Below are 23363 nucleotides of genomic sequence, written 5' to 3'. Positions count from 1 at the left end.
GAGCAAAACATACAAATGCTTCTGTCAGAATACAAGGCTTGAGTGTAGCTCTTTTGCCACTTAGTGATGGATAGTTGATGAATGGTCAGTTCAAAATGAACTAATCTTCAAAGTGAACTAACTCATTTAGTTCACAGCTCTGGCAAAGATTAGTTCACCAGGATCTAAAACAAGTGTGAGGAGTTAGACAGAGATATAATACACAGCAGCCTCACTCACACTGGTTGTTTAGTTCCTAACTGTGAAGAAAAGTAGAAAGCACAACACAGTCCATAAAATACATATCTAATAAAAAAAAAAAAAACTGAAATTGCACTGACTAGCTAAAGCCTATGTGTGAGTGTGAGTGTCTGTATGTTCATACTACTCAATTCCCGACCATGGCCTTATCTGTGTGGAGTTTGTATGTTCTCCCCGTGTTTGCGTGGGTTTCCTCCGGGTGCTCTGGTTTCCTCCCACACTCCAAAAACATACTGGTAGGTTAATTGGCTGCTAACAAATTGACCCTAGTCTGTGTGTGTGTGTGTGTTAGGGAATTTAGACTGTAAGCCCCAATGGGGCAGGGACTGATGTGAGTGAGTTCTCTGTACAGCGCTGCGGAATTAGTGGCGCTATATAAATAAATGCTGATGATGATACTCACCTTTTTGTGATAAAATCACTGTCCCATTAGTCTGAATTCTGGCTTTGGTAGTGGGTCCTGAAATCAGATTCATTGAGATTTCATAACCCAGCAGATAGAACTTACACATTCTATTCACATGTCCACTAAACATGTTCTAGAACTGATGATATAATAACTTCCAAGTATTCCCAGGATATTATCTTCAGATATCGGCAGCATTGTAAGTTCTGCCCATTTCAGTAAAATTCCACGTTCCCAGCTCATCACATATATTCTGGCGGTTTCCTTCTATTTTTAAGCCAGATGATTTTTGGGGATATCTAGATTGAAAATTGTCAGAACGCGTAGATGACAATCTGGAACACTGGAATACTCCAATTTCTATTTTGGGAAATGCCCAAGGGAGTACTACGGGCATATGGTATACCATATCATGGAATTATATCAAGGGAATATTATATTTTAAAAGTTATAGGTAATGAAACTTTGAGGTTTACATGGCTAATCCAAGGGATGATCTCTTGCAGATCTATAGGAACTAGAAAGCATTTTGTTATCTTATGTCCATTTAAAGGTAGATTATATTTTAAAAATAATTTATAGATGGGGGAATAAGCCTGAAAATTCTTAGCATATACTATATGAGCAGGTTCCATATAGAATCTCAGCATAATTTTTATAATCAAAGACCAGACAACCGGTGAGAGGAACGTCAGGGTTCTCCCGGACCAGGTACTCTCACGGAGTGCCAGCAGAGGGACAGTGGGGTAGTTGGTGGCTGAGACGAGTCACCTTTCATTTGGCCGCGGATCTTATGATCCGTCCCTCCCCCTAAGTGTGGCCTCCTATAAGACAGATGTCACATGGTACGCGCACCACATGACAGACGCCATCCCATATGTGCAGAACTGCAAGAGAGACAGACAGAAGAGTCTACAACACAGCGCAGATGGAACAAGGGAAAGGAGGAGGTTATGTTATTATAAAAATGAGTGGAGGTCTTAATATATTGTGAGTGGGAGGTAAGCTATTAATTTAATGGTGGAGTGTGGGTGGGGGCTAATTATTTGTAGGGATGTGCACCAGCCACTTTTGGTGTCTCGTGTTTTGTGTTTTGGATTCGGATTTGCTTGAAGTTTTGGGTTCGGATTTGTTTCGCAAAACACCTGACGAAAGGTTTTGGTTCGGATTTATTTTGAAAAAAACATAAAAAGTGCTAAAAACCAGTTTTGTGGTTTTTTTTTTTCACTCCTACGCTATTATTAACCTCAATAACATTCATTTCCACTAATTTCCAGTCTATTCTGAACACCTCACAATATTGTTTTTAGGCCAAAAGGTTGCACCGAGGTAGCTTGATCACATAATGCCAAAAAAAGAGGTACAAGATGGAATTGTTCTGGGCCCTCCCTCCCACCCCTCGCGAGATTCGACGCGAGACTTGGACGACAGAGCCTCGTTTTCAATTTTTTGCCCGCCGGAAATATCCGAACAGTGCTCGGATCCCGTTCGGATCCGCACTGTTCGGGTGGGCTCGGATTAGCGGAATCCGAGCCCGCTCATCTCTAATTATTTGTGGGGTGATGTGGGACAAGTAAATGTATTTGTGGGGCCTATTAATTGAAGACGTTGTAACGGGACATATTAATTGAATGTGGGGCTGAGTTTAGGTAGAATGAGGTCTATTTATTAAACGTGAATGTGAATTATTTAATGGCAGTGATGGTTGCAGGAAATAGGTATATTTATTAAACATAAATGCAAATAATTTATTGCCGGGGTGGGGAGATCTCTACTGTAATATATATTAAATGTAATATATAGAATAGGCTATTTTGGGTGTAGGCTTAATTTAATGGTGGACTGTGGGTTGGAGATAATTATTTAATGGTGGGTGGTATTAATTCAGTTGTGGGGTAATTTTGGGGCTATTTAATTGAATTTAATAGTGCGACCTATTAATTTATGGTGAGGTGACGGGACCTTTAATGTAACGCTGGGGTGGTTCTGGGCTAGTGATGCATGTTTGAAAAAATGCAGAAGTTGTGAAAGCAATGTCAATAATAATAATAATAATAATAATAATAATAATAATTAATAATAATAAGTGAACGCGGTACACAATTACCCACTAGCATTAGAACTTATGCATTTACTATTGATTTTTATCACCACTAAAAGCATACAAACGAGTCTATAGATGGAACCTATTTGCTCCTGTTACCCTATACCCTCTCCCCCTGGCACCTGTGGTTGGGGGCATCTTCTTCACACTATCAGCACTATGATCACAGCAGGTAAAGGACTGGGGGGGATCAGACCATCAGGATGACTTCTCCTTGCAGTACCTCACAGACCACCAGGGGGCGCTGTGTCCCGGCAGTGCAGACACCATAGAGAGGAGGTTACCCGGCTCAGGACGGAAGTACCGGCCACACGTGGGTCCAGCGTGTCTCTGCAGCCGAGATCATCATGGGGAAGTCCGGGAAGCTCCGCTCCGGTGTTGCCGGGAAAGTGACGCGCTGGAAGAAGGGGAAGAGCAGCGAGAGTAACCCCGGGGCCAGGCGGCACCGAGAGGCCGCACGGAGCCGGTTCTTCAGCCGCCCTTCGGGTGAGAGCCAGGGACGGGTCACCGGGGGGTAACTGCTGGGTGATAGTCACTGTGGTGGGTGGTAAACGGGCAGCTGGTATAGTGACTGATGCCATCTGTGAGAGATCTGAGTAATGGGCACCAGTTATAGTGACTGATGCCACCTGTGGGAGATCTGAGTGGTGGGCACCAGGTATAGTGACTGATGCCACCTGTGGGAGATCTGAGTGATGGGCGCTAGGTATAGTGATGGGCACCAGGTATAGTGACTGATGCCACCTGTGGGAGATCTGAGTAATGGGCACCAGGTATAGTGACTGATGCCACCTGTGGAAAATCTGAGTAATGGGCACCAGGTATAGTGACTGATGCCACCTGTGGGGGATCTGAGTGGTGGGCACCAGGTATAATGACTAATGCCACCTGTGGGGGATCTGAGTGGTGGGCACCAGGTATAGTGACTGATGCCACCTGTGGGGGATCTGAGTGGTGGGCACCAGGTATAGTGACTGATGCCACCTGTGGGAGATCTGAGTGATGGGCACCAGATATAATGACTGATGCCATCTGTGGGCGAACTGAGGGATTGGCACCAGGTATGACTGATGCCATGTGTGGCAGTTCTGAGTGATGGGCACCAGGTACAATGACTGATGCCACCTGTGGCAGATCTGAGTGATGGGCACCAGAAGGAGCAGAGTCAGTACAGGTAATCTTGGGTACTTAATATGGGTGTATGTGTGGGGTTCTATTAAGGCCGCTGGAAGATCATCATAGTTTATTAGTATGATTCCACAGATTCTGTAGTGACTGGCATTGTAGTACAAATATGACATACATAAAAACAGTAAACATAACATGTGAGCACAGAGCAGAATAATAAATACACGGAGGCCACTAACAGAACACATTGAATACAGAAACAATTTAGCATAAGACATCATCACCATTTATTTATATAGCGCCACTAATTCTGCAGCGCTGTACAGAGAACTCACTCATATCAGTCCCTGCCCCATTGGAGCTTGCAGTCTAAATTCCCTAATATACATACACACACAGACAGACACAGACTAGGGTCAATTTGAAAGCAGTCAATTAACCTACCAGTATGTTTTTGAAGTGTGGGAAGAAACCGGAGCACCCGGAGGAAACTCACGCAAACATGGGGAGAATATACAAACTCCTCACAGTTAAGGCCATCGTCGGGAATTGAACTCATGACCCCAGTGCTGTGAGGCAGAAGTGCTAACCAGTTAGCAGTGCTAACCAGTTAGCCACCGTGCTAGTTTGACATGATGGACAAACTAGGACGACGGATACTGGACAGACATGAGTCATGGGGTGAATTCATTTGGCAGCTCGGTGCCTCCCGAGCAGTCTGCGGAGACGCATCACCTCTGAGTTTTTCTCAAATTTCCACTAGTTTTCCCTCCCGCCCTATAGAGATGAGCGGAGATTCTGTACCGTATTGTCCTGCAATGTGCCCAGATGTACATCAAGGCGATATCCGACGGCACCTTGCAGATGATTTAATCTGCCTCATAGGGTAGAGAACCCTGCATGTGAAAGTTTATGTTATAGTGGGAGGTGGAAGATGTCTATGTTACCAGAGCAGGGGAATGCATGGTAGGTGTGACTGCTGTGTCTGCGGGTTTGCCTGTAATAGGGTCCACTTGGGAGGGAGTGCCATCTAGCAGTTTGGGGGAATACAGTGAAATAGGGGGTACTGGGTCCGCAGTAAGTGCAGGGTGCTGGGGAAGTGGTACATATACAGGGAGCAGTATGTGCCTTAGGAGGTCCGTAGGTGTCTGCGGAGGAACTTCCACCCACCCAACAGCTGGTGCAATCTTAATAAGCTTTGAGGGCACATTTTGTGGAGGCAGCTACTGGGAATTTGCTATTAGAAAGCAGGTTTGACACTGGGAGTTGGGGCTGTTAGTTTAGAGAGGGGTTTGGTTGCAGTGAATTGAGGAGATTACCTCCAGATTATTCCAAAATCTGAAATTAAATAGAAACAACTGAGTTCCAACACAAACCCAAATCATTGTTTGGAGGTGGAATAATTTGTTATTTTCGGCTCCATTTCTTGGTAATTAAAATACAAAGCAGTAATGGGATCTATGAAACTTAACTAAATAACTAAATTATTTAAAAGCAACAGTTGACAATGCAAATCTTTGATATTAAAATAAAGAGACAGAACAGAACCTATTGTAACAAAACCCCTTCAGTATTAATAGTTATATAACACAATCAGAGTGAGACAACTCCATAATTTGTGTCTACACCACCACCCTTATGATTTCATGCTGGATGATTCTGCGGTCCTGTGACAGTTCTGTACTTTTGATGTGAATAACTCCTATAACGTTGTGCACTGTGGGATGTAATATGATCACACATCCTTTTTCGTTGAATGTTTGAGATATAATTTCATTGCATTAGATACATATTTGATTTTGTCTGTTTTGTTGACTTGGATCTTTCTAATTCATCATTTTATAAACTGGATTATTTACAAATAGTTTTTTTTGTGCTTTTTATGTTATACAAGTTTTCAGGAATATTCATATTGCAAATTGTTTAACTTTTTAACATCAATGCTTGCTATAGTTTACTCTGTTTCTATCATGTATTTTAGCCTGTGCACTTTTAGTGTTTTATTTTGTTATTGTTTCTTTTTATGCTTATCCATCAGTATTTATATACTCCACAATTATCCATCTTTTTTTACTCTAGCAGCAGACACATCAGTTTGATAACGCACACTCACTCTGTACTGTTATAATGCCACAGTGGTTCAAAATCCATGTAATTTCCTTTTGACAGACCTCTGTCTCCTGTTGGTCAGCGATTGTCTGGATTTGAGATGTAAACATTCATTTACTTGCATGACAATTGCTACCTCTGGTGTTCCCGGCCTTGTTGTTCGGTTAATTTAAGAGCAGTTCTAGTGATTCTTGCTCTGATCCGTTCTAAAAGGAACGTTCTGATTTGCTCACGTTTCGTAGGTAAAAGTGATTTGACCGTCGATGCTCTAAAGCTTCACAATGATCTTCAGTCGGGGTCGCTGTCCGTGCAGAAGAGGCCAGATGTCGACATGGAAGATGAGGTTGAAATGGCCACAACACTGAAATCCGGTGGCACCTTCCTAAGCGGACTGTCTGACTGCACCAACCTTACATTTGGTAAAGTCCAGAGATATTGGGAGTCCAACTCCGCTGCCCACAAGGAGGTAAAGTTTTCCCCACTGATCGCTTAACTATTTGTCTGTTCTGTTGTGTTATTTAAAACAGGCGAATCGGCTTAAAGCAGGCGGTGATGATTAGCTTCTTGTAAAAGCAGGTGGTGATGATTAGCTTCTTGTAACCTGTTCTTACAACGCTTTTCAGAGCAATGTTTGTAATGAGACTAATTGATATAAACAATGATGGCGCTATAGATGGATAAACTTGTTTGATTTACATGTTGAGCTCAGTCTCGTACATACTTCGTTCTTGTGTCTGTGGTTTTTAAGAAATTCTGCATTTTTATCTATGAGTTGACGTCTAATATCTTTATATTTCAAAAAGTAGGATTGTGTTCTAAATCATACATGACTTGTTGTTTTTGATAAGTTCAAACATTTTAGTGTTCCATTTTCTTAAATGATGTTTTAGTATAGTTATCTTTTTAGTTTAACTGTCTTTTTTATTTTGTTTGTCAATGAGAGAGAGAGAACAAAATATGAATCGAGGCAAAGCGTCATTATTGCGTTGTCGGATCTCGCGGGTTTGGGTTCCATAAGTACCTCCCTCCCCAGGAGATCCAGTGACATTGCTCACACAGAAACAGAGGTAGCAGTGTTCTTGTCACTCTCCAGTCTCCAGTGACATTGCTCAGTGCCATTGCTCACACAGAAACAGGGGTAGCAGTGTTCTTGTCACTTTCCATTCTCCAGTGACATTGCTCAGTTCCATTGCTCACACAGAAACAGGGGTAGCAGTGTTCTTGTCACTCTCCAGTCTCCAGTGACATTGCTCAGTGCCATTGCTCACACAGAAACAGGGGTAGCAGTGTTCTTGTCACTCTCCATTCACCAGTGACATTGCTCAGTTCCATTGCTCACACAGAAACAGGGGTAGCAGTGTTCTTGTCACTCTCCATTCTCCAGTGACATTGCTCAGTTCCATTGCTCACACAGAAACAGGGGTAGCAGTGTTCTTGTCACTCTCCATTCTCCAGTGACATTGCTCAGTTCCATTGCTCACACAGAAATAGGGGTTGCAGTGTCCTTGTCACTCTCCAGTCTCCAGTGACATTGCTCAGTTCCATTGCTCACACAGAAATAGGGGTTGCAGTGTCCTTGTCACTTGGCAACAATTGAGTGGAAATGACTGGGAATGAATGTTATTGGGGTTAGTAATAATGTAGGAACAAAATAAAGCCAAATTATGTGATTTTAGCATTTTTTAGCAATTTTTAAAAAGAATATAGATCCAAAGCATGGGGGTCAGTGAACATCCCTAACTGTGACCAGGATAATGTGTGGCTGAGGTCCGTTAGTAAGATGTAAATGAAGGAGAGAAGCTGTAAGTTTTGTTCATACCGTGAATGAATGAATGAACAGCTGTGAAGAAAGTGATCATTGTCACTCTGACTTAAATGAGTCTAGCCCTAAAATGGTCATTGTAGTAACAATATTGTTCTCTTAGTAGTACTAGTTATATCAGAGCGTGATGAAGATGTCTTTCACAGCTGTTCATAGAAGATTTCCCATCGTTCATGTATTATAACCTTCATTACAGAGTTATTTAAGTCCACCACCTTGATGTAAATGGCACTTACTGGTCTACATCTAATAATCTTAATTTTCCTATATTTAATGTACAGTTAAGGTACCCATTGATGTGATACTAGTACAGAGTGTATGTTCATGCAGTTAATTAGGACTGCCATCTGATCAGTATAACTGTATCACTTGTTGTTCACCGCCCAGCTGCTTCATGGTATGCTCCTGGAAACATGGTAGGTGCTGTAAGGAAGATTTTTGCTGACTGCTGTCTGTTCTCAGCATCCACGTAATTACATTTTAGGTGTAGAGTATTATTAACCTCTATCATTTTCTGCTCTGTGTCAAATAATTGAATTTGCCTACATGACAGACTGCTGATTATCTTTCCTATCCTTTATTTAGCTGTGTTGTGATTTTAGCTCCCAGCCCTGGTGTTTTATTGGTTGGGTTATTAGGTGTGTTTGTATAAAGCATTATGTCTGTCTAGTGAGACACCCAAACTACTATGATGCACAAATAGGCTTGTTTTGGGTGTCTTTTGATTCTTGCAATTTAGGAAATACCATCGGATTCTCCAGTCACGTAATAGTCATTTTGGTCTCTAAATACTCTGGATTTGTTGTTGTGAGGAATGCACCAGCGCACAAGCAAAGTACCAGCTATTGTTCTGTGATTGTAATCTCTCTATGCACATCATAGTATACTATATACATGCCATTAAAGGGCCCTATTAGGAGCCTCTGTGTTTTTAAAATAGCTGATAGGAGAGTACAATAGCTTGTACTCAACTGTTCAAAAATTGTAATTACAATATCGCACTCTAAGTTCGGTCAATGTATTTTACTTTTATGTGACTGTTACCTGTTTTGCTCTTTTAAATATTGTATTGTAATTTTTTTTCAAAGCCACACAATGGCACCATATAGATTAATTGCAGAATAGTTTGAAATAATACAAATAGAGATCAACTGAGCAAAATACTATCGTACATAATGAGCGTGAGAGGAAGGACGTACATAGGTGTGAAGCAGTCTTTGTAACCATACATTGCATATATTTTGGCCATAATCTTGTGTATATATACCTGGGATGTACATGGTCGATATAGGACAGTGTTCGCTAACCTGTGACACTCCAGGTGTTGTTAAACTACAAGTCCCAGCATGCTTTACCAATATATAGCAGCTTATTGCTGAAAGGGTATGCTGGGACTTGTAGTTTCACAACACCTAGAGTGTCACAGGTTAGCCAGCACTGATATAGGAGCACCTTAAAGTAGAGCTCCAATCAAGACATTAGGTACGTTTGGGCAGATTTCAGTAAGTTATTAATCGGCGTGTGCTCCTGCGGGCAATGATTTTGGTGCTGCATTCATCTCTGCCAAAACTGTTACACGGGTTTGAAGCAGGCGGCGTGGTTGTCAAACCCCCTCCCATGTAAATGTTCTGATCATACAAATGGGAAGTTAGGGGGGAGGGGCATTGACAACACTGGTAAGTGTTTGTTACAGCGCAGCATAGGTGAGAGCAGCGGTGTGTGTGGATAACTTTGTAATTTATCATAACTTAGTGAATTCTACTCAAAACTAAATGTTACATTTTGGGTGGAGTTACTATAAAATGTGGGGTTACTTGGCAGTAATGTGAGTTCTTCGTTGTGAAAGATGAAATGGTTTTCTGTAATCTCCTCGTTCATTTTCCTGCTCAGATCTGCGCGGTGCTGGCCGCCGTCACTGAAGTCATCCGCTCCGAGGGAGGAAAGGAGACCGAGACTGAATACTTTGCAGCCCTGGTGAGTTGACAGGTTCACGCTTCTTCCTTTGCTGTGTGCCGGAGGTGATGGTAGGGCCACGTTCGGCGTTGCATTACCAGATTTTTATTTTTTTGGTGTTCGTGTATAATTTTGCCAATTATAATTTGAGTGCTGGCATCAGAAATAAGATCTTAATCAAGTGGCTCACTGGGTGCTCGCGTTTCCAAAGAAAAGAAAAACAAAAATACAGTAAGTCAGGCCTCGGCAAATTTCACCAAAAGTTTGGAGCCAGCAAATTTGTTACAGGCAATATGTGGGCCATGCAAAAAAATTATGGCGAGATTGGTGACCTTATCATACCTAACAATGGACAACAGGTCCAGGTTGTGTGCTCAGGTTGCCCGATGGTGACTGCAGTGTCTTCTAACTTCTCCCCATCCATTGCATCTCCCCAGAACCATTAGAACCGGTTCCAGCGGTGACCTCTCCCAAAAACATCTGTGACACACCGGGCTGATATTACAGAGAAACCCTATGTTGTTCTGGCTACTCTTACAAGCACAGTGTTATCACGATGTTCCTGGTAGCTGTAATCACTGGGAAAAGTCTCTATTGGTTCCCGGCAAAAGCTCTGGAGACGGAGAATGAGTGGTTGTTTTCGATCAGCATGTCTCTTTTTTTTTTTTTTTTGTGTGCGTGTATTTGGTAAACACGTATAAAAGTAGGTTTCTTCTTTGTGAATGGTTATTTAGTTGGGTGGAGGTACGTGGCAATATATGTGTGGTTTGTTGCTCGGATTAAGGTAAAATATCCTGATCTGTATTAAGAGCCTTGCATTTTAAAAGGAGAGCTACAGTCAACCATTATTTATAAAAATAAAAGCATAAAGTGCGAGTATGAAGCTTATGTTCTTTGTCAGTTCCTTGGCTGAACCATTCCTCCTTTTCACTGAGGCTCCTGGTGTGTGATAACAGGACACAGCAATGACTTGTTCCTTACACTGTATGTACTCTTAGATGACCACATTGGAAGCCGTAGAGTCCCCAGAGTCCTTGGCTGCGGTTACCTACCTGCTTAACCTGGTGATGAGAAGGTCAGTGTGTTATATAAACCTTTTGTACCTGGGTATTGAGACGTTCTATTTTCATGCTTTGACCATGTGTCGGTGACGTGTCTCATGTGATCCATCAGGGTTCCGGGTCCTGTGCTGATTAAGAAGTTTTCAGACACGTCAAAGGCGTTTATGGATATTATGGCTTCACAGGCCACCAGTGGCAGCACCTCGGCACTGCGATGGGTACGTAGTAATACTGTTATCTGCAACCACTCCCAGATGCTGCCAACAGAATAGACTTTGTTTCTAATGTCCTGTAAATACGTTGGATGCATAGGACAGATGAATGTTAACGAACCAGTACTGCATGTGGGTGGCTACAATTGTGGGGCGGGGGGAGAGACTGAAATAACTGTTTCATGGAGTTTTGTGTCATCTCTGTGCATCTCAAAAATCAGAACTTACCGCCATATTCTCACTTCTGTTCATTACACAGACACTGGAAGGTGGCTAATTAATATGTACAGTTTGGAGCAGAGAAGAGGAAGGGGGAACATGGTAGAAGCTTTCAAATATATCAAGGGTTTTTATCAAAGTACAGAAGGGATACATTCTACAAAGGAAGAGAAGTACTAGAACATGAGGACATGTACTGACACTGGGGGGAAGAGAAGTATTAGAACACGAGGACATGTACTGACACTGGGGGGAAGAGAAGTACTAGAACATGAGGACATGTACTGACACTGGAGGGAAGAGAAGTATTAGAACACGAGGACATGTACTGACACTGGGGGGAAGAGAAGTACTAGAACATGAGGACATGTACTGACACTGGGGGGAAGTAGGTAGTGGATAAGTGGATAAAAAACATAAACAATACTACAGCGCACAGTCAGTCTACATAAAGTATAGATAATTATGATAAATATAATGAATTTCATCACATATGTACATGAATGTGACCAATGTAGTAATCAATAATCAAGGATATAACTGGAACATGTATAGGACCATGCAATTGTGCAATAAGGTAGAAGAGAAATTATATACTTAAATTGTCCCAATTCTGATGTCCTTATGTCCACTCCTATATAGTCTCTGTATCCGGGATGTTTCTAAAGTAATCCAACCCCATACATATCTTGTCCCACAATCGAGGATCCGTGTAAATATACAAAAGATAGAAAAACCGCGGTCAACATCCGATAAAATACCTCATAATAAGAAATATATCTGCTACTTACACAGAGGTAAAGAGAGTCGCTCCTATCCCTGTATGATCGAAACAGATCAGCTAGCGATGTTGAATAACGATAAGTGGAATAGCCTCCCAGAGGTGATAGAGGCTAATACAGTAGAGAAATTTAAACATGCTTAGGATAGACATAAGAAAATCCTTACAAAGAGCTAGGGATCAAATAGGGTTTGAGGTTAACATAGGTTAAAAAATGGGTAGACTAGATGGGCCAAGTGGTTATTCTGCTGTCAAATTCTACGTTGCTTTGTTTCTAATGGCTACATCCAAAACAAAACGTTGTTTTGGGCAGAGTCTACTAAATAAGGATAAAGAGTTTTGCCTATCCGGCTGGTCCTGTGGAAACGTCCAACAGTCCAATCGCAGATCTGTGTTGCTATGTACTGCTTGCTTGTCTCCAACACACAGCGGATTTATCCACGTCACGCTCATGTGAATGGACCGCTCACAGAGTAGCAGTATATACAACACTGCTGCCTCTCCTAGGATCACACAACTGTACTGTTGGGGGCTTCGTAGGACCAGCTAATTGGGGAGGATTCTGTATGTTATCTTAAAATAGTTAACTTGCAGCAAGTTGTTCTGTGTGTGTTATTAGGTTATACGTTGTCCTGTTACTATCCAGAATGTAAGATGTATATAAATGCAATGATTTTTTTGCAGGTTGTCTCTTGTCTGGCTATCTTGCTGCGCAGGCAGGACCTCTCTACGTGGAGTTACCCATCCACACTGCAGGTGTACCACGGGCTACTGAGCTTCACCGTGCACGCCAAACCAAAAGTGAGTAAGGGATCGATGTCTCCTATTTGTGGCGTTTCCAGCGCAAACTAAAATAAGGGACTTGAGCAAGTGCTGGGAATGTCCTTTGTGGCGTTGGAACGTTCTGTGCTGTAACTTCTCTGGCGTTGTGTGTGATTGTGGTCCCTGTGTTCTGTTGCCAGATCCGGAAGGCGGCACAACTGGGCATCTGTACCATCTTAAAGGGCAGCGAGTTCATGTTCTCTGACTCTGCCCCCACTCACCACCCGGCTGCCCAGTCCACCGCTAAATTCTGTATCCAAGAAATTGAGAAGTCTGGAGGTGAGAGATGCTGTCATTATTATGCTTCATTTATATAGTATCAAAATATGACACAGCCCTGTACAGAGAATGTTTGTTCTTTCACATTAACCTCTGTCCCTGCAGAGCTGACAATCTAGTTTCCATATCACATACATACAAACACACACAGACTTCGTTGGAAGCCAGTCAATCTACTAAGCACTGGTAGATTTGAACCGAGCGTTGACTTATGTTGACGACCGCTGTCGACATTGCTGTTCTGCATTATTTACTGGTACATAACTTCATCTGTTTGTTTGTTTTCCATCCTCTCCCCGGTTTCCTCAGGCAGCAAAGAAGCCACCACGACGCTGCACATGCTGACGCTGCTGAAGGACCTGCTGCCGTGTTTTCCCGTCAGCGTGGTAAAGTCTTGTTGTGAGACACTGCTGAAAGTGATGACCTTGAGCCACGTGGTGAGTAGTGTCACGCTTCATCACCAGTCTGGAACCGTCACGGCGACATTGTAATGGGAATCGGCGCCCGTATTTCCAGTGTCCCTTTGTATGCACAAGTGTTCCTACTTTTCTGGCTAGCAAATTTCACAGCATGTTATTTAGAAACACCCCAGAGAAAAACAAATTTGCACCTGGTTTTGTGGGTTTGCAAAACACGTCACATCAGAGGCCGACCTACCTCCCCTCTAGCGCCCTTCATTTGTTTCTACTCTTCTGTCATTGTCTGATGTGAGGATTCTCATGATTTCCTGTTAATAGTTTTGAATTAATTTTATTAGCCGTTACAAATATGTTTCTCTAGCGAAATCTAGATGTATTGGTAAAGTGGCTTCATAAGGTTTCTGTGGACAGGACCTATAAAGATCAGTGATGTTGTGTCCACGGAGCTGGACTGACTTACTAGTGAAGACCAGAATATCAAGATAGGATGGAACTGGCTGTTTCTGTTTTAATAATGAGCCTTTAACAGCTGAAATACCTGAGATCAGTGCTGTGAATAGAGCAGGCGCTCAGTAGACGGTAATGGGCAGATAAAGTGAAAGAAAGGTCTGGTACGCTTCAATTCAATTGGCCGTGAGGTGCAGCGGTACATTGACCCGGTGCCGGGCTGTGCACGTTGCCGGCCACAAAGGTGAGAAATTTACCGTGGACACGCATGACTGTCGCGATGTCTCTCCGCGGACTCTCGCGGCCGGTTGAGCGGGCAGAGCGATTGTGGAAATTGTCTGATACTTTGAGGTGGGTGGCGATCGCACAAACCCTAAGTTTACCATTTTAGATTCAATTGGTTTTCACATAAGGAATATGTATTTGGGGTATATTTAGGACTGTGTTATGAATGATTCCTGCCTATTACATAAGAGCATCCGTTATATATGGTCTCTCCCCTTCTGCAGCTGATCACAGCCTGTGCCATGCAAGCCTTCCACTCCCTCTTCAGCTGCGGCCCCAGCACAGACGCCCTCACAGCGGAGCTCAATGCTCAGATCATCACGGTGAGTATGAACCCTGCATTCTGATCCCATCTTTTCCTGTCCTTTATTGTCCCTGGAAGCCCATAGATGTTGGAGATATTGTCATGGTAACCTTTAGAATTGCGCATAGAACGACTCGTTCTTGTCATGTTGGCGGACGCTGCTGTCTGCCCTTTCAGCCGTCGTTGTCATAGAACTTTACAAAGGAAAGTTAACGGCAATTACCAGATGACATGCTGTCCTATGTGATCCTTAATAAGTGTTATCTAATCTGACAGGCTCTCTACGATTACCTGCCCAGTGAGAACGACCTGCAGCCGCTGCTGGCCTGGCTGGCGGTTATGGAGAAAGCCCACGTCAGCCTGTCCAGGTAAAGGAGACGTTTATCCAGGACGGTTTTACCTCTAGGAACATGTTGCTGAAATGTCACGTACAGATAAACTGATAACTGTGATTCATGTTCCTATCTACAGCTGGACAAACTGCTGCACATTGTGTCTATGATTTATGTAGTTTGTTTTTCTTTATTTTTTTTTTTTTTTAAATGCTACTCTGCAAATTGATAATACCTATGATTTTAAGATTATTTTGTTAACCCGTCTACCGTCTCCTGTTGCTAAAATAAGCCTATATTTTCAAGTTATTTGTTCCACTTGTGAGTTTTGAAATCCCCCCCCCTGCCACCCCCCCAGGGGCAAACGCAGGATTAGTAGAGGGGGGGGGGGTTCCACACCACGCCGCCAGTGGGCGTAACCAGCATGCATGGGGGCGTGGCTATAATTTTAGACAGTGCTTGGCTGCTCTCCAACTCTTCCTAGCCCCATAATATACATGGGCAATGCTGCCTGCACTACTGTTAGGTGCACGCAGCTCTCCCTTTTGAAGCAGAGCTGTGTGAAGCGGGGGCAGGGTTCAGCCACCTCAATTATACAGTGCCCCAGGCTTGGACGGAGGTTTTCAGGCACTAGGAACCCCCCCCCCCCCCCCCCCCTCGGTTTGCCTATGCCCCCCCCCCCCCTCTCTCTCGTCTACAAACAGCACATTGTTATAACACCACAACTAGTGTTGTTTTTATTATTTTTTAGCAACAATGTTTCTGCACCAAGACGGTGAATTATTATTGCTACATACAATCTACCTATAAGGGGGTATTCAATTGTTGCTTTTAACGCGCTAAAACAAAAAAAAAAACGAGCGCTCTAAAAATATTACCGTTAATACGGTAATTACTCGCTAAATTTCATCTCGCAGCTCCCTGAGCAGCGAGCTGAAATTCAGCCCGCTGGCAGCGAGTAAGTACCGTATTAACTGTTTACGCGCGCAAAATTACCGTATAATATGAAGTTTTTTTCGAGCGCTCGGTTTTTTTTGTTTTAGCGCGTTAAAAGAAACAATTGAATACCCCCCTAAATGTTGTTTTTTTTTAACTGAGACAGCAGAAGATGTGTAACTATTTTTATGAATATTATCAGTTAGGGGAATATGAATGTAAAATGTGTTCTGTTTTTAATGAGCAAACACACCTGAAAAGTAACACGTGTTTTTATGTAGTTAGCGTGCGCTTTACTTTTGCTAATACAACCTATTGTAATGGGAATAAGCATTAACGTATGGGTTGCGTGGTGTTTCTAAAGGTATCCACATGGCGTTGTAGGACACAGTGGTGGGAATGAGCATGTCTTAGTGGTTTACAAATGGATAGGTGTGAACAAGACCTTAAGGGGGCGGAGTCAACGTTTCGTAGACACTTTGCGGGGTGCAAGGAAAAATGATGTATTGGGGAACCATAGAAAGTTTGTCGGTTAGGCCGGAGGTGACTAAGGCAAGCTGAAAGCCAATAAATGGTATATAGTTTAATACAGGTTAGTCTGGAATACCTGACAAGACAATAACCTCCGGGCGGTTCTGTGTTTGTTTGTTCAGGTTGCAGAATGATCTCTGCCTGGGTCATCTTCCTCGGCTTTTCTCCACGTCGGTCAACTGCCTCCTGTCCCCTCACACGCAGGTGGTGACTGCGGCTGCGTACACACTGAAGGTACGAGTCCTAATACTGAGCTAAATAATACAAGGGAGGTACTCAGCGACTACATTAATCATAAGATCTGTCCAAGGTTTGTTATTCAAAATTACGTTTATATGTGTAGTCATATTTGCAGAAGTATACGGTCTGGAATAAGGTCTCTGATCCCATAGGGTGGAAAGAGCCAATGAATTGTGTTCTCCCGGTTGCTGTAGCATAAGATTATACCTATGAGTTTCTTTTATAGAATGTTTGACACAACAGATAATACTGTGTTCTATGATCTGTAAAAAGGAATCGTAACCGGGAAGTTTGACATTAATCATCCCCTGTATCTCCAGTCTCTCCTTACAGAATGCATCGCTCCTCACACTACAGACACCGGGACAATCTCGTCTACTCCAGTGTCCGGAACCGCTGGGCTCATCTATAAAATGTTCAAGTGAGCAGATCGCTTTATTTACAGTAACCTGTCTGTTTCATCTCGGAGGGCATCGTGCCACTTACCTGCTGGGCCCATCACAGGGCATCACCTCTTTACAGTCCTCCCCGTTCTAGTGTTCTGCTTTTTGTTGTCATAAAACCTGTTCGTTTTAGGGTATAAATTGCGTGTTGATTCGAGAAGTTTGAGAACTTCTGAGACATTACATATAAAGCCAAAAAGGTCTATGGGAAGTAAACCACATCTGTGATATTCCAGTCACTTAAGCTGCTGGGACATTGCTGGACCCAACTCCTGTGTAAGATCAAATCTATAGTTTGTTCAGAAATATGCAGTCTTTAATATGTAGCAATGTTAAATAGTTGCTGGTACGGCTTGTTAGGTCTATATACTTTGAGATGTCCTACATTTATTTTCATTTAATCATGTGTTAGAGTAGTTTATATGGACTTCTGTAAAGATAAATCGGTTTCCCTGGTTGGGGAAATTTTTTTTTTGGATATCCTCTTGGTGTGCAATCCCAAAGCAGTATTTTCTATACTAATCCTTGTCCTGCAAGATTGGGGTTCTGTGAGTTGTCGTCTTAGAGATTAGTTGTACTGTTAATTTTGTGCCTTGCTGACAGATTACTCCATGCTATACTGCCTGACCAGTACCGGTTGTTAGAATATTTCTGGGTGTGTGAAACTCTACTTGGGCTGTGAACATATGAGCAGTCCCACATCCACCTGTGGTGTGATGCCACGTTCTGGCTTCACCTCCTTTGGGATATTAACGCAGTCTAGGTGAACCTCAGTATAGTGATCTATCAATAACTATGTGGAATGTTTGTCTGTGTTTGCTACAAGCTGGTCAGACTACGAATAGGGCAAGATGCATTTGAGGTCTGCTGAAAGCTGTGTTCTTCCGGTGACTGCAGAGGAGTGCGGGTATCAAACCACCCAAGGGCGCAAGTCCTTAGATTTTCACTTTGAAAGACAATAGATAAAATTTTAACTGTGAATATGGTTGTTTCATATATTGTGTGTCCTTCTGAAGAGCAGTGGTTCATATTGGACACACGTTGTGCATCTTTTTAGGTTTGTAGAAGATGGTCTGTCGTACAAGTTCCATGCTTCCTGGGTCTATGTCCTCCAGGTCTTGCAGACCTTTTTTGAGGTTGCTGGGAAGTTCTACCACCCGTTTATGAAGAAGGTAAGATGATGTAATGAAGAAGTATTTATAATGAGCTGCCACCTATTGTGTACTTTAGGCTACTAACCGATCACTGAGCTTCTGACCGTTATGCGTTGCAGTGTTTGCAGACCCTCGCTGACCTGCGAGGCTCCGCTCATTTTCCGCACATCAGAGAACTGGACAGCGCGGTGGGAGCGGCAGTAGAGAGTATGGGTCCGGAGGTGGTCCTGAGAGCCGTTCCGCTGCAGATTGATGGCACAGAGTGAGTGTTCTCCTTAAATATATTGGTCTATCAGACGCTCGGATGGAAAATGACAACATTTTTACCTGATTTATCAGTGTTGGCTATTGCGGTCCCTTTAATCTCTATTTTGTTATTAATGCAAAGGAAAATTAAGTTGTCACTTTTTTTCATTTTAATTATATTGAATATATGGATAAAATGCTGAAGAAAGACCATTATCTGCTGGTTTTATGTTTTTGGCGGTAGAATGTCTGTGGAAAGAAACTGTTGGTTGGGGGATACATGTTTGGACTTGTTCAAGTGAATGATTGGATGTATCCTGCTAGAATTGTTCAGTGAAGTGAATGGTCGGTCTTCAATATGTCTGGATATATCAAGATAGAATGTCCAGGTAGGGGTATTGTGTTATGGGCTATTGACATAGAATGTACAGAAAAGGGAATTGTCACCTGAGAATATGTATCCGGGCACATTTGGGTACAATGTCCAGGAAAGAGAATTGTTGGCCAGAGATGTCTGTCTCTATGTATTATATAATATGCGTGGAAGGGTATTATTGGTTGGAGAGATATGTCTGGATTTATCTGGCTAGAATATCAGAGGAAGGGAATTGTTGGTTGGGGGATGTTTGGACGTTTCTGGATAGAATGCCAGAGGAAAGGAATTGTTGGTTGGGGATGCGTTTGGACGTATCTGGATAGAATGCCCAAGGAAAGGAATTGTTGGTTGGGGATGCGTTTGGACGTATCTGGATAGAATGCCAGAGGAAAGGAATTGTTGGTTGGGGATGCGTTTGGACGTATCTGGATAGAATGCCCAAGGAAAGGAATTGTTGGTTGGGGGATGTGTTTGGACGTATCTGGATAGAATGCCCGAGGAAAGGAATTGTTGGTTGGGGATGTGTTTGGACGTATCTGGATAGAATGCCCGAGGAAAGGAATTGTTGGTTGGGGATGTGTGTCTGGTCGTATTGGGATTAAATGTCCAGGAAAAGGAATTGTATGCTGGGGATGTGTGTCTTGTGACTGGACGTAAGAGGATTGAATGTCTGTAGAAGGGAATTTATCGGCTAGGGATTGGTCTGGACATATTTAGATAAAATATCCGGGAAAGTGAATTGTTGCCTGGGGGATGTGTTTCTAAATAGAACATCTGGAGAAGTGAATGGATGTATATAACCCTCCACTCTTTTATCAGGGAAACCTGTGACTTCTCACGCAGCTGGCTGGTGCCTGTTATCCGCGACCATGTGAAGAACACGGAGCTGGGATTCTTCACGCGATATTTCCTGCCCCTCGCCGCTAATGTAAAGAATCGAGGTGATTTTGTTGATAAATCCGTGATTAGTGTCTTCAGCTTAGGAAATGTAGAAAATATGGTGATATATAGGGATTGTATTGACGTTCTTCCATGTCTTATTTTTTTAACACAGAAAGTTTATTGCTTTTTAAGAGGTAATTGGTAAACATGGACAGATCACTATATTACAGTCTACTGAGTCCAGTATCCCATATCTGTTTTGCATCCTGCCGCGTCTTGCGGAACTGAGCGATTCCCCCATTGATCAGGGAGTGAGCTTGTAGGATAGCCCATCAATGACCAGCAGATGGAGCTCCTCAGGCGTTAGAATGTCTATTATAAGTTTGACCTATGCGGCGATATCATAACCATGTCTAATAAAAGCCGCCACTGCTAGAAATGTCTACACCTTGTGATAAATGTATCTGGAATTTCGGATATATTTGTAAGGCATACATTTACTTTTGACAGCTGGTGATTTCGTCCAGGTCGGGAGAAACCTTGAGGCCAAAATCTATGAGACTCTTCAGTGGCAAGTAAGCAGAGGAGCTCGCAGTTCATTGTGCACCAGGGGTATTGTGCAGTGTGTAACAAAATGCTTCGTTGCCCAGTCCTTGGGATTCCGAGGAGCAATTAATATGGTCTTTTTAATAATATTTCCCAATCTCGCCAATTAATATACATGGATAAAGATGGTGTTGAACACGGTGTCTTCAACTTGCAAATAATGGAATAAATGGGGAATAAAGTTCAGTTCACTAATGGTGTGTTAGGAGTTTGGTCTGTGGGCTAACCACTTGGCAACCGCTAATGTAGAGATGTCTCGAGGAATGATTACACCTTTAGCTGCCATCAAACTATTAGTTCTGTGCGAGTTTTATGTCTGGGAAACGCTCTACTCTCCTTGCGACCAATTGGTGGCTTCTTGTCGCTGAGTTGTCTAGAGGTGTATAATTGAATAATAGCCTTTTAAACCTCCTCTACTGCTTATTAAAAGGGGGGGAAGGAGCTGTGTCGGAGCTGGGGATTGGCTCTCAAGCTGCAGAGATTCCTGGTGTGGATCTCCCACAGTTCCTCTAGTTGGGGAGAGGTGGGATATTTGCTAAAAATACATATATATCTTTTAAAGTGGATTAATCCTTTGTCAGGATCTTCCCACTGGCTGTAGCATAGGTATGTCCTGGTTTTCTACAGTCCACTTCCTCTAACATGAGCTTAGATATCACCAGTGTCTGAGTTTATTGCAAAATTTCTCTTTTCTTAACCACAGAACGTCCATAAATTAAATAGAACTTTTTTTTGATCATTTAGGGAAATATCTACTTGTAGAAGAAAAACTATTTAAATATTTGAATTGTGTTCTACACAGTAAAATTAGATGTAAGCTCAGATGGGCAGGGACAAGGTGCCTGAATAACACAATATATAGGTTTGATTATTGCCAGGGCATGAAAGCTATTGAAATGTCAACATATTCTGGGTTTAATATCACTGCTGTTATCACAGAAGTCGTCATCTTAGGCTGCACGGTAGACATTTTTTCTGTGGGCATGAGTTGTTCTATGCCAAGAACTCTTACAAGAATAATGGTCAAATTGTGCATAAGTAGCACATTGGGAACATGAATTCATGAACTTTATTTCACAGATCTGGACAATGTTACCCGGGTTCTGCACCAAACCTGTGGACATAGCGCTCTCTTTCAAGGGGATCGCGCGCACTTTGGGAATGGTCATCGGTGACCGGCCAGACCTCCGGCTCACCGTGTGTCAAGCTCTCCGCACCCTCGTCAACAAGGGATGCGAATCAGGTACTGAAGATTGTGTGTTGTCTATCCAAAATCGTGTCCTGTCTCTTCAGATAGTCCTTTATCATTTATGTTTATATTGTTTAGTGTGTCTTTAGGTATGTTTTATATCCAAGTTTTGCTCGATTAACTGCATAAACCGTTTTTGTGTACTTATGTTGGCCACGTTGTATCACAATGCTGTATGTTTAGGAATAAGGGCTTTCTAGCTTGAAATCTTTTCTTTGGTTAACGATCTGCTAGAATGTGTATGGTAGTTTTATGATGTTTCTTAGTACAGATTGTATTAACATATCCTACTAGAGTAGGTCATTCCACCGGAGATATTACACCATATTCCGTTATGTGCCAGATCTACCCCCAGCCGCTAGAACCTGACGCACCAATATTATTGACAGAAGGCTTGGTGAGGAGAGGAGGGAATTATGGGACGGAGACAAAAACAATGGCCCTCTGCTTGTGCAGCGGTAATCTGCATCTCCTGTTGCAGCAGCCAGGTGGCGCTGTGCCACAAGAATATCATTTTATATTAAATAAAAAAGAGGATTAGTGTACCTCCAATGCATCAGAATCCTGTTTTGCTGTAGTCAAAGTAACGTCTAACAATAACGTTTTGCTTCTGTGCGAGTTGAATATTGTAACTTTTCAGCTTTTCTGATTAAGGGCAATTGTTATGTGAAGCAAAACAGACTATATGGATGTTCCCCTCCATCCGTTCTAATCTGCAGGGATTAGGAGTTGTGTGAAACAGGATGACTCGCTGCTCCCTTTATCTCTCTGTATTCAGTCCGTTCTTCTTTCTCTGCAGAGTCTGATAAAGCTGAGGTCAGCCGCTTTGCCAAGAACTTTCTTCCGATTTTGTTCAATGTGTACAGTCAGCCGCCTGGGCCGGGAGAAGGCGCTTCCCAGAAGCTTCCTGTGCTGGACACTGTGCGAGTGTATCTGACCATCACAGACCAGCAGGTGAGGCGTATTATCCACCATGCTGTCACAGATACACCTCCGTTCTCAGTCTTATGTACATATGTTGGGTTCTCCGTACGAGCAGCTTTGTGTAATAGAAGTAGTGGTTAGTATTGTTGCATTGCAGCACAGGGATCATGAATTCGATTATGGGCCCTATCTGTGTTGTGTAGTCTGTATGTTCTCCCCGTGTTGGCGTGAATTTCTACTGTCCTTCCACAGTAAAAAAACATGCTAAGGTTAATTGGCCTCTGCAACATTGATGCTACTATGTGTGTGTTTGGGAATTTAGATTGTAAGCTCTAATGGAGAGGAAGGGATGTAAACGATTACAAATTATTCTCTGTACATCGATTTGTAATACGACTGGTGTTATATAAATAAACCATAGTAAATAAGTCACACACGGTACTACACCGGTTTGCCTGGGAAACTTTTCTATCATCCAAGCGCACTCTGTAATAACACAGCGCAGCGATGGTTGCTTAGCCCTGCGCTGCTGCATTCCCCCGAGCTCAGACAGTAGAACACACTACGGCCTCCCCACCCGGACAGGGAATCCTGTGACGTCACCGAGGCCGCCCCAGCAGAAGGCAGCGCTGGAGACATCTGTAGCCCCTGTCTGCCAGCACTTGTGGATCCGTGTAAGCTGGGTCTTGTAGAAGCGGCTGTATTGTATCCTCTGCCCGGCGGGCTTTACATTGGTGGGGTCTCCAGCCTAGGCTGCAGCTACCAGAATCGGAACCATTTGTGGAGTTACAAGCCGGCTAATCGCCCGCTTCCCGTTTCCAGAATAACAATTGGGGATTGTCTGGTGGATGCG

General features: G+C 42.9%; 1 protein-coding gene across 1 annotated transcript in view; it reads left to right on the top strand.

The window, feature by feature from the left end:
- The first annotated feature begins 3016 nt into the window (after nt 1–3016).
- The window catches only part of RRP12 (ribosomal RNA processing 12 homolog), a 38211-nt gene continuing 17864 nt past the window's right edge, over nt 3017–23363 (top strand). The window contains exons 1-18 of the mRNA XM_075215913.1: nt 3017–3236; nt 6230–6453; nt 9700–9783; nt 10761–10837; nt 10936–11041; nt 12720–12836; nt 12998–13136; nt 13446–13573; nt 14512–14610; nt 14868–14959; nt 16513–16624; nt 16951–17051; nt 18131–18245; nt 18347–18489; nt 19669–19790; nt 20242–20306; nt 21418–21580; nt 22386–22540. Of these exons, the coding sequence (XP_075072014.1) occupies nt 3098–3236; nt 6230–6453; nt 9700–9783; nt 10761–10837; nt 10936–11041; nt 12720–12836; nt 12998–13136; nt 13446–13573; nt 14512–14610; nt 14868–14959; nt 16513–16624; nt 16951–17051; nt 18131–18245; nt 18347–18489; nt 19669–19790; nt 20242–20306; nt 21418–21580; nt 22386–22540 (2181 nt within the window). The 5' untranslated portion in view covers nt 3017–3097. The remainder of the gene's footprint in view (nt 3237–6229; nt 6454–9699; nt 9784–10760; nt 10838–10935; nt 11042–12719; nt 12837–12997; nt 13137–13445; nt 13574–14511; nt 14611–14867; nt 14960–16512; nt 16625–16950; nt 17052–18130; nt 18246–18346; nt 18490–19668; nt 19791–20241; nt 20307–21417; nt 21581–22385; nt 22541–23363) is intronic.

This window comes from Mixophyes fleayi, chromosome 6 (assembly GCF_038048845.1).
Source record: "Mixophyes fleayi isolate aMixFle1 chromosome 6, aMixFle1.hap1, whole genome shotgun sequence".
NCBI classification, from domain to species: domain Eukaryota; kingdom Metazoa; phylum Chordata; class Amphibia; order Anura; family Limnodynastidae; genus Mixophyes; species Mixophyes fleayi.
The sequence above is the reverse complement of the archived record's forward strand: the minus strand, read 5'-3'. Positions and strand labels throughout refer to the sequence as shown.